The sequence below is a fragment of the Chiloscyllium punctatum genome, chromosome 9 (genome assembly GCF_047496795.1).
Source record: "Chiloscyllium punctatum isolate Juve2018m chromosome 9, sChiPun1.3, whole genome shotgun sequence".
NCBI lineage: Eukaryota > Metazoa > Chordata > Chondrichthyes > Orectolobiformes > Hemiscylliidae > Chiloscyllium > Chiloscyllium punctatum.
Genome location: NC_092747.1, coordinates 24662158 through 24676344, shown reverse-complemented (window position 1 = coordinate 24676344; position 14187 = coordinate 24662158). Strand labels below are relative to the sequence as shown.

Below are 14187 nucleotides of genomic sequence, written 5' to 3'. Positions count from 1 at the left end.
ACATTGTAAATTAGACAACAAGGCAAGTGGAGCCATGCTTTGACTCCCTTCTGTTGCTTGGAAGTAGAAGTTTTAACTCATTCGGTTTTCATTTCCTTTTTGGGAAATAATCATAGCTTTTACTCTGCACTGTCCTATTCAACTGAGCTCAGATTGAAAACCAAGCAGCGGGGAATATACCCAAATTCAGCCTACACCATTTGGAAACCAAAAAAAATAGGAGTTGGCCATTGAGCCCTTTGGAGTTTGCTCACCATATAATATGATCATGGTTGATCATGCAACTCTATAGACTTATCTCCACATTCTCCCCCGACCCTTGGCCTTACGAATTATATCTAACCCCTTTTTGAAAACATTCAATGTTTTTGTCTCAAATGCTTTCTGTGGCAGAGAATTCCAGACTCACCCCTCACTAGTGAGGACCCTGCTCCTCACCTCAGTTCTAAGTGGCCTGCCCCACATGCTTAGATCTCGACCACTGGTTCTGGGTTCCCTGATCATCAGGAACATCCTTCCTGCTTTTGCCCTGTCTAGTTTTATATAGTTTTATATAGAATTTTATATAGTTTTCTATGAGGTAATTCCCTCATTCTTCTAAACTCCAGTGAGTATAATTTTAAATTGATTTGTGTTAGTTCTGCCTTCCCAGGAATCAGTCTGGTAAACCTTCGTTATACTACCTCCATAGCCAGAACATCCTGTGCCAGATCAAAACTACACAGAATACTCCAGGTATGGTCTCACTAAGATACTGTACAATAGTAGCAAGACTTCCTCAGTCCTGTACTTGCATTCTCTTACTATAAAAAGGCCAATAAACTCTTTTTGCCTTTTTTACCACCTGCTAGATGTGTATACTTACCTTCAGCAACTGGTGTACAAGGACACCCAGGTCATGTTACACCTCCTCCTTTCCCAATCTATCACTATTCAGAAAATCTGCCTTCAATTTCACATTTAACCACATTATACTGCACCTTCAGTCAACCTGACAATATTTTTCTCCCCCACTTGTGAGTGTGGGCATCCATGGCTGGCCAACACTTTTATTGCCGGTCTGCAGTGGCCCTTGAGAAGGTGCTGGTGAGCTGCTTTCTTGAACTGCTGCAGTCCATGTGCTGTAAGTTGATCCACAATGGCCTTAGGGAGGGAATTCTGGGATGTTGACGCAGCGACTCTGAAGAAACTGCGATGTATTTCCAAGTCAGGATAGTGAGTGGCTTGGAGGGGAACTTGCAGTTTGTGGTATTCCCATGTATTTGCTGCCCTTGTCCTTCTAGGTGGTGGTAGCCATGAGTTTGGAAGGTGCTAAGGATCTTTGATGAATTTCTGCAGTGCATCTTGTAGATGAGTACGCACTGCTGCTACTGAAGCATCACTGCATCCCCAAAATTCACCCTCCTATCCAGCTGTGTCATCTACAAATGTGGAGATATTACATTTTGTTCACAACATATATTTAAATGACAGAACTATGTATAAGCACTGATCCCAATGGTAGCCTATAAGTCACTGGCTGCCACTCTATCCATGTCTGTAAACTAGCCCCAAACCCATGCACTTTAATTTTACATTTTCATTGACCCTTATTGCTCTAAACTCAGTGCCATTGAATGATTACAATATTCAGGAATCTTACCTTCTATAAAGTCAGCAATCAAATGGTCTACTTCTGCTCCTAATCTATAAATTTGTACGTGAATAAAGATATTCATTTTAGCTCAAACATTAAGTAGTTGACACAGCAGAGAAGCCCTTTTACGTAATTTAATTATTCTGGCCTGGAGGACTCTCCATAACTGAAGTTGGCATTGCAGCTAGAGGAACAAAATCTGCAACTCTCAAAATACCTGCTTAAAATTTAGTCTATTGAGCAACTCAGATTTAACTGATATGATCAGGGATCAAAGCTGTACATTCCTTTAACTCACTTCTTAAAATGAACCTTTTGATGAAAACTTTTATTCATATGCCTCAATATGGGGCAGCATGGTGGCTCAGTGGGTAGCGCTGCTGCTGCCTCACAGTACCAGCGCCGCAGGTTCAGTTCCAGACTCGGGCGACTGTCTGTGTGGGGTTTGCACATTCTCCCAATGCCCGAGTGGGTCTCCTCTGGGTGCTCCGTTTTCCTCCCACAGTCCAAAGATGAGCAGGTCTGGTGAACTGGCCATGCTAAATTGCCCATACTGCTCGGTGCATTTAGTTAGAGGGAAATGGGTCTGAGTGGGTTAGTCTTCGGAGGGTCGGTGTGGACTGGTTGGGTCGAAGAGCCTGTTTCCACACTGTAAGGAACCTAGTCTAATATTTCCATGTGGTTCGGTGTCAAATTTCCATAAACATTTATATAGCACTTAATAAAAATGGGACAGTAGATATTAAAAATGTTAAGCAGGAATAGACTATTTTAAATAGATTGTTAGAGTGCCAGCCAAAATTTCTATCATTTCCAGCCAAAATTTCTCAAAGGTTATTTAAACTGTATTGCAATAATCTATTTACTGTCTGCCTCAAAATTACCACATTGCACAAAAAGGATCAGAGGTCAATAACTATCTTTCTGCTTTGTGAATAAAACTAGCCCTGATTGCATTAAAATGTGCTATCCTTTAATATCAGGATTAAACAAAACAGGACAGTCATTTCATATAATTTATTATAAAGTAATTTACAATGAGAAAGACCATCAGCACACGGTATATTTTTATAAATAGATGACAGACAGTGCTGAGAGTTATCGTAATTACCCAACATAGGCAACTAAGAATTACTGCCGAGTAATTTAACGAATTGGATGAAAATTCTCCAGAATCTCTGCGAAAGTCTTTTTTTCTGAAAAAAAAAGAAAAACAACTATCAATCATTCTGAAAATATTTAATAGTAACTAACAATTTCAAGCAGACCCAAAATAAAAGTTGCAGTTCTTGGTGTGGATGTGTCAGTGGACGTTACTAGGCTAAACTAAACAAGGTAATTTGCTATTGTCTATAAAAGACCATAAATATTTCTTTCCACTACAGAGAAGGACAACTGGCCACAGACAACTTAGGAAACATCACTGGGTAAGTGTGAGGAAAGGCAAGCCTCCATGAACTGCTGCAGCTAGAACAAGGTGTGAAGCCATCTTGCATCACATTCAGGTCATCTAGCCAACTGAGCTAACCCACTCAGAGCTGATGGAACACGTGAAATATTCAAAACAGCAGCTATAGAGGTAATAGTTTCACAGGTAGTAACCATCCAAGAACCCTTAGATTCTAGAAAAGACATATGCCAACATAACATCTGTATTTAAAAAGAGAATGATACTAAAAAAAAAGGTAACCAAAGCCAAGTCATTAATGTCTGCAATTGGGAAAAAGGATTTAAATGCAGAGCATTTAGAAATACCTCATATGATTAACCAGAGTCAGCTTGACTGCAGGGAAGGGGAAATCATGCCTGATAGGTTTACTAGAAATCTTTGAGGATTTAACATATAGGATAAGTAAAAGAAAAGCAGTGGATACAATATATTTGGCTTTTCATAAGGCATTTGATAAAATACCATGTATTAGGTTACTTCATAAGATTAGAGCTTATGGTGCTGGAGATAGTATATTTGCATTGAGGACTGGTTAAGTAATAGGTGACAAGAGTTAGGATAAGTGGACATTTTCAGGATGGCAAATTTGTAACTAGTGGAGTGGTACAGAGATAAGTGCTGGGGTCATAATTGTTTATGTTATATATATTAAAAAAAACACATATGTGGAAAGTTTGCCCAGTTTACAGATGACCAGAATTGATTGAAGGCAAGCGGTGAGGATAACACCTTGTTAACAGAGGGATATAGACAAGTTAAGTAAGTGTGCAAAAACTTGACAGATGGAATACAAGGTGGGAAAATGGGAGGTTATACACTTTGGCAGGAAGAATGGAGGAGCTGAATATTACTTAAACGGGGAAAGATTATGTAAAACTACAACACAAGGAGATTTGAGAGCGCTTGTGCATAAAGCTAGCATACAGGCTCCATGGGTACTGGGAAGGCAAATAAAATGGTGGTATCTATTTCAAAAGGAATGGAATATAAAATATGAAAGTCCTGCTAAAACTATACAAGACACTAGTCTGACAACTGGAACATAGGTTTTGGCCCCATTATCGAAGGTTTATCCAAAATAAGGTAAACTGGTATTGGAGGCAGTCCAGAGGAGATTCACTAGCTGGATCCTGGGTATAGACAGACTGTCTTATGAGAAAAGATTGAGTAGTTTGGGCCTGCATTCAGTGGGGTTTAGGAATAATAGTTGACAGAGAGTTGGGATACGGAGGCATTTTCAGGGTGGCAATCCATAACTAAATGTCATGTTATTCAGTTGTTAATTGTAAAACTGAATATTTTGTTGAGCACATGTATTAAGGAATACGGGCTAAAGGCAGGTATATGGAGTTAAGCCACAGATCAGCAGTGATCTCATTGAATGGTAGGACCAGCTCGAGGGGCTAAATGGCCTAATCCTGTTCCTATCTTCCAAGGATGACAGCAGACCTTATTAAAGCAAACATGATTCTTAGGGGATTTGACAAATTAGATGTCGAAAGGTTGTTTTCGCTTGGGGGACAGTCAAGGAGCAAAGGGCATAAACTCAGAATAAGGGGTAACCCATTTAAGATGGAGATGAGGAGGAATTTCTTTTCTCAGAGTAGTGAACCTGTGGAATTCTCTCTCACACAGAGATTTCAGGCTAGTTTGTCAGACATGTTCAAAGTGGAGATACATTTTTAAATCAGTAAGCAAATTGAGTGTTATGGGAAAAAGGCACAAAAATAAATTTGAAGATTATCAGATCAACCATGATCTCATTGAATGGTGGGGCAGACTTGATAGGAACAAAAGTAGGCCATTCAGTCTATGTCTATGGTCCCCAATAAGTGCAAATGATTCTTAATAATGTTGTATTAAGATTAGAACTATTCAATGAAGGCATGAAGCTTCAAAGCATTACCAATATTAAACTACCTCACTTCCCAATTATAATTGTAGTTAAATGCAATGCCAGGGTGTTTTAAGGAGTTCTGTAAAAGGTGCCATTTAACTCAATACCATTGATTTCCAAAGACTTTGGAAATTATGCCCATAATGCTTCACTTAAGAACTTCAAAATTTTCACAGGGAAAAAAAACATTAATGCACCATATTCCACTTTATTATGAAATGGCTTGGCTGAACAACTAAAGGGGCCTCGAGTGGCACTTCAAGAAGAAAAAAATGATTAGCTTCATATGTATATTAACATTGAAAGCATTTCACCAGGTATTGTAGCCACGTATTACTCAAAATATTATTCATTGCTTTCTTGCCATGGCATATTGTTTAACACCAGAAAATAAATAACGTTTTTAAATTTCCAACCTTTGCAAAATTTAGCTCTGTAGATAGAAAGCCAGTGGAGCCACCTGCTGGACTGTCTAACTATAACCACAAGGGGGCACTCACCCTCCTCGTAATGACATTCCCACAACAGTGTTGGGACATTTCCATGGCTCTAATTTAAAAGGAAATTTTGGGCTCAATTTTGTTTTCTATTTTAAGGTGATATTTCTGCTTTTTCTTTTTACTTAAACACAGATTCCTACGGAGATGTGATTTCAGATGTAAATTTAAAAGCAGCGTGGGTATGAGAGTAGCTGGGCCGTTCCGCTCAGTAAGACACTAGCCAGTATTGGTGCTTTCTAATCAACCTGTTCAGACATGTTATTACGTCTGGTACAGGTAAGACTTCCACCCAGCTTTCCTGGCTCAGAGGCAGGGATACTACCACTGTGCTACAACAGCCCCACCAGCTAGTATAATACAAATGGCATAATTTGGAAGAGATACATACACTTGTGCCAAAAGTGGAAACGCGGACTCTCCGATTAATCAAGGAATATCTTGGCACTCAGATTACTGAAAACATTCCAAATATAACCATCACCATTCCTGGCTATGTCCTGTCCAAAAGACCCAGCAGCAGCTCAGTGGCATACGGTCATTGCATCTGGTCAAACAGGAGCAAGGAAACCTTTTGCTGATTACTCCTTCTTGAACCCTTCCCCAGCTGATACATCAATTCTCCTCCATGTTGAACAAAAGCAACAAGGGTAGCAAGTGCCCAGAATATACTCTGGGTGGGGATGTCAATCACCCATGGTGAATGATCCAAACAGCATAGAAAATACTTGACCTTATCCTCATCAACAGGCTTGCTGCTGAAACAGCTGTCCATGACAGTGACAACTGCACAGACCTTGTGAAGGTGAAGAGCCATCTTCACATAAAGGATCCCATCGTGTTGTGCTGCACTATCAACATGCTAAATGGTATATAGAGAATACTCTCCACTGTGTTCTGTGGCATTTCTGGACTGCTAACTCAGATAGATTTTAAATAAACCATGCAACTCAAGGCTGGGCAGCCATGAGGCACTTTGGGACATCAGCAGCAGAGGAATTGTAGTTAAGCACAATGTGCAATCTCACAGCTTGGCATATCCCCACTCTACAGTTACCATCAAGCCAGGGGATCAAGACTGGTTCGACAAACAGGACCGGAAGGTATGCCATGTGCAGCACCAGACATACCAAATGAGGTGTCAACTTGATGAAGCTACAAAATGGGACTACTTGCACATCAAATGGCATAAATCACAAATAATGGATAGAACTAAATGATTCCACAAACAATGAGTCAGACCTAAGTCTGCAGATCCAGCAAAGAACTGGAGTGGACAATTAAACAGGGCAGTACGGTGGCTCAGTGGTTAGCACTGCTGCCAGGGACCCAGGTTCAATTTCCGCCTCGGGCAACTATCTGTGTGGAGTTTGCACATTCTCCCAGTGTCTGTGTGGGTTTCCTCCGGGTGCTCTGGTTTCCTCCCATGGTCCAAAGATGTGCAGGTTAGGTGAATTGGCTATGCTAAATTGCTCATAGTGTTAGGTATAGGGGAATGGGTCTGGGTGGGTTGCTCTTCAGAGGGTCAGTGTGGACTTGTTGGACCAAAGGGCCTGTTTCCACACTATAGGGAATCTAATCTGCAGGAAATCTAATCTAAACAACTCCCTGGAAGAATCGGCCCCACAAATATCCTCACCCTCGATAAAGGAGCTAAGCACATCAGTGCAAGGCTAAAACATTCTCAATATTCTTCAGCCAGAAATGGTGAGTGGATGATCCACTACTACTTCTAGAGATTTCCTGTACCACAGTTTCCAATCTTTAGCCAATTCGATTCTCTCATGTAATATCACAAAACAGCTGAAGGCACTGGTTGATTCAAAGGCTGTGGGCCTTAACAATTTTCTGCAGTAGCAGTGAAGCCTTGTGCTCCGGCATGTGCGTCAATCCCTAACCAAGCTATTCAATACAGCTTCAACATTGGTATCTACCCAACACTGAGGATAAATGCCCCTGTCCAACCTGTAAATTAGTGCTCCACCAACCTACTCTCGATCATCAGTAAAGTGATGGAAATAGTTATCAACAATGCTATCAACTAGCACTTACTTAGCAGAAACCACTGACACTCAAATTCTGCTCCGTCAGTATTCAGCTCCTAACTTACATCAGCTTTAGTTCAAATGTGAACAAAGGAGCTGGACTCCTGAAGAGGCAGGGGGATGAGACTTCAAGGCAGCGTTTGGCTAATGTAGCAAAATGCAGCCATAGCAAAACTAGAGTATGGAATCAGGAAGAAAACTCTCAGCAAGTTCGAATTTTATCACAGGGGAAGAACCTTATGGTTATTGGAGGCTAATTATCTCAGCTCCAGGACATCAATGCAAGAGTTTCACAGGGTAATGTCCTAGATCTGAGCATTTTCAGCTCCTTTATCAATATTACTTCAGGTCATCATGTCAGAAATGGGGTTGTTTCCTGACGATGGCACAACATTCAGCATGTTTTGTGACTCCCCAGATACTGTAGTAATCCATGTCCATATGCAGCAAGACCTGGTTTCAAAGTTTGGGAGAAGATTTGTAGCTCGGGTGCTCGTTGTTGTGGTTCTGTTCGCCGAGCTGGGAATTTGTGTTGCAGACGTTTCATCCCCTGTCTAGGTGACATCCTCAGTGCTTGGGAGCCTCCTGTGAAGCGCTTCTGTGATGTTTCCTCCGGCATTTGTAGTGGTTTGTATCTGCCACTTCCGGTTGTCAGTTCCAGCTGTCCACTGCAGTGGCCGGTATATTGGGTCCAGGTCGATGTGCTTATTGATTGAATCTGTGGATGAGTGCCATGCCTCATTGACCCAATATATCGACCACTGCAGTGGACAGCTGGAACTGACAACCGGAAGCAGCAGATACAAACCACTACAAATGCCAGAGGAAAGATCACCGAAGCGCTTCACAGGAGGGTCCCAAGCACTGAGGATGTCACCTAGACAGGGGACAAAACGTCTGCAACACAAATTCCCAGCTCAACGAACAGAACCACAACAAATCCTATATCCCCTGCATTCTCATAGATTTGGAGAGAAAAATTCAGCAAGATTTTCCAACTTGATCCAACTTAATACAACCAACAAATAAGCCATGCTACTGATCATCACCCAATGTTACAATCTCTATAAAGGCTGTTAACATGGCAAGAGAAATTTGAATAACCAATGAATAACTGAACAAACTAAATAACGGTTCATATTTTTAAACAGAAAGAGATTGAATAAACTGTCTTTTAAAAAACGCAAGCACTGCCAACTTAATACAATAACTAGTGAAGAGATAAGAGTTAAAATTCAGCTCCTGCTTAACTTCCTAATTCAGCTCAAAAGGACCCTTAGACATTATGAGATCATGAAGGTTCATTCAATTCTCTTTTTTGGAACCAATCCTATCACCTAGAAGGAAATGAACAGCAGATACAAGGGAACAAGTTGTCCTTCTCAGACATCATTTTGACTTTGAATTATATTGCTGTTCCTTAACTGTCAAAATCCTGAGACTCTCTTCCAAACAGCATTGCAAATGTATCCACACCCCAAGGACTCCAGCATTTCCAGAAGGGAGTGTTTGAGTAATTAGTGAGGGGAGATAATAGCCAGTAACACTCACTTCCTTTGAACAAGTGTAAAAAAAAAGCCCAGTTCATTTTTATTTCTCCACAGTGTTTCAGACATTTTCAAAGGCACAGAGATTAAGACACATCCTTCCATTAGCTTTTGCTGAAAGAAACAGAATTTTCCAGAACAAAGGAGACTAAGTGGCCTATTATGTCTGTATCAGCTTCTGAAAGACGTACCCAGCTCGTCCCATTCTCCAGCCCTATCTCCGCAGCCCTCTAAATTAATCACTTTCTTGTGAAACCTCATATGAAATCAGACTCCACCACACTCAGTCAGTGCAAACCCTAACAACTTGGACGGCATAGTGGCTCAGTAGTTAGAACTGCTGCCTCACAGCACCAGGACCCAGGTTTGATTCCAGTCTTATGGAGATCACACAATCTCCCCATGTCAGCATGGGTTTTCTTCAGGTGCTTCGGTTTCCTTCCACAGTCCCAAGATGTGGAGGTTAAGTGGACTGGTTATGTTAAATTGCCCATAGTATCGGATGTGCAGGCTAGGTGGATTAGCCATGGGAAATAAGGGTTACAGGGATAGGTTAAGGGTGTGGGTCTGGGTGGGATGCTCTTCAGAGGGTCAGTGTCAACAGGATAGGCTGAATAGCCTGCTTCAACACTGTAGGGATTCTATGAATCTATTCTCCAAATAAAGATGATGTTTCTTCTCATCTTGCTGACAATCTTGATATTGTGATCCCCTAGTTGACATACAAATAGTTTAAACAGAATATCTTTGTTTACCCTGTCAAAATTATTCACAATTTTGAACACAGCAATAAAGATCCTCCTAGTTTCCTTCAACACTTGACAATTGTGGAATTTGAAGCTCAAGCTTGGGCTTATTAGATTGCTTTCTCCCAGTCTGTTCCCAAAACTCCTGTACAGTTTTTGGCCTCATGGGTGCTTTACAGACACTGGCCAACTCTATTTCTCTGTTCAACACCACAGATTTATTTCTCTAGCTCCAAGATGGGAAAATCTTCCAGCCTCTTATTCCTTCACATGTGTCTCCAAACTGAACATTAGCACTGACCTGAATTCCACACAGTGAACAATAAAGTTATTATTTTTTCTGCTTGTTCTGCTAGCCTAGTAACATTTACGTCTTTGCTCCCTTAACTCTCAGAGAGCTGTACTCTACACAAGACCAAAGATGCAACTGCCACCATTCTGTGACATTGCTGCATTTATAGGAAGTTCTGTAACTTGATTCTTAATGATTTGACTAAGGAAATATCTTAGTCCTGCTTAATTAGTTATCTCTGATGCAACTGCTTTTCATCTTAGAAACAAAGGTGTTGCTTTCTGAACAGCATTTTACATTCTTGTTAAGGATAACATATCTATGGGTTTCAGGGGATTTATAGCCTTTTCACTGTGAACATAGCAACAGAGAATGGTCCCTTTGATTCTTACTAATTATCAACAGTTTTTACAGCCAAAGTTCACATGATCCCTCACATTTAATGTAAGTAAAAAACTGTTCTTTGCTCCTCAGAGGATTAAGAGATTTTTGGAACTCCCTGCAGTAGAGGTAGGTTGATATGCGCTAGGCAAGGGAATCAAAAGTTATCAGGGGTAGGTGGGAATGTGGAATTTGAAATTCTAACTGATCAACTGCTCTTATTGAATCATAGAACAGGACAAAGAGGCAAACTTCTAATCCTACTTTCTACATTCATAAAAAAGCAGCCCCAAAATGTATCTATATAAACTTCACTACTGAAACACCAGTAACCCATACCGGAAATTTGTTAACAGTTTTAAAAAGCAGACTGGCCTTACTTTGAATATAATTAATCTGCTGGTTTTTCCTATCAAAATTATTTTTCCTTTCATTATAAATGTATGATTGCAGAATGATTTTGGAGAGATGGTTAGTCCATCAACTGTCTAAAGAATAAACACCCTTTTACACACTATATACATTTTTTCTTTTTCTTTAATTTGTACTCAGCAAATTACATACCTTTTTCAGGAAAGTCATCTGGGTGTTGCCGAATATATTCCATCATCTCACGGTCAAATTTAGCAGTCTTATAATTTTCTATCTTGGTGACATAATAACCAAGAAACCATCCAACAGTGACATAAAGAAGCTGCCGGTGCAAACCTGCAAACAAAGAAAGAGTATACACTCATCATCTAATACTCAATAATAGTAACAAAGGCTGAATGCAGCAACACCAGGTCTCCAACTGACCTGTGCCTATTACATAATAATAGATCCTGTGGTACAGCTCTGCCAAATATAAAAACTCACAGAAGTTTGGCACAGAAGAGTGATATGAACACACCATGAATGCATCATTTCATGTGCAAACCTTAGTCTGACACCTGAAGTTTAGTTGAGAGTTTAGCCAAGCTTCATGATTAGCAGTTTCAGCAAAATTTGCCATTCAAACTTTGTTTTTTTAAAATTCTTACATGGGACATGAACATCATTAGTTAGACAAGTATTTGTTGTCCATCCCAATTGCCATGGAGGTGATGGTGAACTGCCTTCTTGAACCATAACATTTTATGTGGCAAAGATACATCATTGTGCCAATAGGAATTCTGGGATTTCCACCTAACAACACTGAAGGAACAAGTCAAGATGGTGTGTGATTTGAAGGAGAACTTTCAGGTGGCAATATTCCCATACTGCCCTTGCTAATCAAGGTGATCGAAACCCGTGGCTTCTAACAAGATATTAATGAAGTCAGGAGCTGAGTGGCCCTCGTTGATCCCAAACTGAATGCAAGTGAGGTTACTGCCAATTGCTTCTTGGTGGCATTATCCAAGACACCTTCCATCACTTTGTTGATGATGGAGAATAGATTGTTAAGGTGGTAATTAGCTTGGTTGGATTTGCCCTGTTTTTTTGTGGTCAGGACATGCCTGGCAATTTTCCACATTATTAACATAGCTCTACTTGAACAGATGGAACACAAATCTGAAACAGTCCAGATGACTGAGTTTGAGAATTTGGAAGGTGCTGTCGGATATCTTTTATGTGTTACATAGCACATCTTTGATGAAGGGAAAGGATATTATTGATATCTGATACAGCGTCAATCAAGCAGGAAGCTTTGTGCTGGATGGTGTCAATTCTTGAAGGTAATTGCAGTTGCACTCATCCACGCAAAAGAGAGTATTCCATCACACGCCTCACTTGCACTTTGGTGGACAAGCAAATTCAGGAAGAATCTTACTCACCATAAACTTCCCACCATCTGATCACCTCTAGTAGTCAGAGTATTTATATAGCAGGTCCAGCTGAGTTTCTGGCCAGTAGTATCCCCAGAATATTGATAGCGGTGATTCAGCAACAATGAAGCCAAGCATCAATTTCTTATTGGAGATGGTCACAGTCACGTGGATGGTACTTGTGTTAGTAAATATTATAAAATGCAGCCTTGATATCACACTCACCTCTGGAATTCAGCCCCTATGTGTATGTTTAGACCTAGGCTGTATTGAGGCCAAGAATTGAATGGCCTAGGCAGAATGACAATTGTCAATGAGTAGATAACTGCTGAGCAAGAACAGTGCTACTTGATTGCATGCTCAATGACAACTTGCATCATTTTGATTAAGTTTGATATCCATGAAATCATTTAATTCTATTGCATGCTGCTTCTGCTGTTTAGTCTTGTGCTGCAGCATCACTAAACTGACACTAAGTTTTGGTATTCCTAATAGTGCTCCTAGCATGCTCTCCTTCACTGTTAATTAAACTACAACTTAAACAGTCCTGGTACAGTAGGCTACAGTTTAGCCCACAAATCCCATGGATGCCCAGTTAAATTGTCATGGTTGTAATTACTGAAATTGTATTTTGAGAGATGTTATCACACACCTCTACAGCAGACTTCCTGGTTCAGAGGTAGGAACACTTTATAGTCTAGGTTTAAAAATTGTATTTAAATTCCACCAGTTGCAATGGTGGGAATGGAGGTAAAAGGGCTTTTGCCCGAAACGTCGATTTCGAAGCTCGTTGGATGCTGCCTGAACTGCTGTGCTCTTCCAGCACCACTAATCCAGGGAATGGTGGGTATGGAACCTCTGCCCTAAAAAGGATTAGCCTACGACTCTGAATTATTTGTCCAGTGATGTTATACCTCACAACCATATAAACCAAACTGTTAGGACACATATAATCGCTTAGGTTATTGCCAGACGAAACTAAGTGGCAGATGCTGGTGCGAATTGCAGGATTAATTTTTGAAGTAATTATTGCCCATGTGGACAACAACAAACCGACTCCCACCTCCATTCCCTTCGCAGACAATGACGAAAGAAAAAAATGCACAAGAACGTGAGGGGACTTCTCGCCGATAATGATGTTTTTTGTTACGTCCGCCCTCTCTGTCTCTGAAGGACTCGGGGCCTACAGCCTCGGGCTTTGCCTAACCTTCACTCACCAGCTTTGAGCGGCGGCCGCCGGAACAGGCCGTTCTGCAGCACCGCCGTGGTCCAGCCGATGAACCCCAGCCACACGCTGTTCCTGTTGACGACCCCCGGGGGCGGCAAGACCTTCGCCTCGACCGGCAGGAGCCCCATTTCCAGCGGTCACCGTGTACCCGACCCGGACGACAATTCAAAGGGCAACAAAGACGGTTCGGCTTCCTTCACAGCTCCGGGTGGACACCCGCACCCGGTAACAAGTGTTCCGCCTCACTCACTGGTCACCAAGGCATCTGTTTACTGTCAGGTCGCTGCTTGATGTTCCAAACACACATGATGCCTGTTTTAACTATAAACCCCCAACTAAAAAATAAAACAAATTCACTGATCAGTTAACTTTCCAGTTAAATATTGATTAAGAATCATATTGCAAATAAGCTTTAAGGATGTCATTTAACCATGATTGTCGCAAGGAAATAAGTGTTCATACTTTTGGATTGTCAGAGCCCCTGAAACTAGAACAAGAAGAATAGATAAAATTCAGAGGGGAAAAAATACCTGCTCAATTTACAGTTAAAATTGTTGTTTTTTTAAAATATATTTTAACTGGTACATTTTTTCGCTGAGAAGGAAGGGCAATTTAAAGAAAACTTGGACATTTTACTTTTTCTTCCATGTCTAAAAGTAAATGTATTAAGTTCTATCATTA

At 40.8% G+C, this 14187-nt stretch overlaps 1 protein-coding gene across 1 annotated transcript; it reads right to left on the bottom strand.

The window, feature by feature from the left end:
- Positions 1–2638: 2638 nt before the first annotated feature.
- On the bottom strand, positions 2639–13742 carry ndufc2 (NADH:ubiquinone oxidoreductase subunit C2). The gene is made up of 3 exons (XM_072577052.1): positions 13496–13742; positions 11056–11199; positions 2639–2832 (listed from the first exon to the last, which is right to left on the bottom strand). Exons 1-3 carry the CDS (start codon positions 13632–13634, stop codon positions 2783–2785), a joined length of 333 nt encoding a protein of 110 aa, XP_072433153.1. The 5' UTR covers positions 13635–13742; the 3' UTR covers positions 2639–2782.
- Positions 13743–14187: the final 445 nt, after the last annotated feature.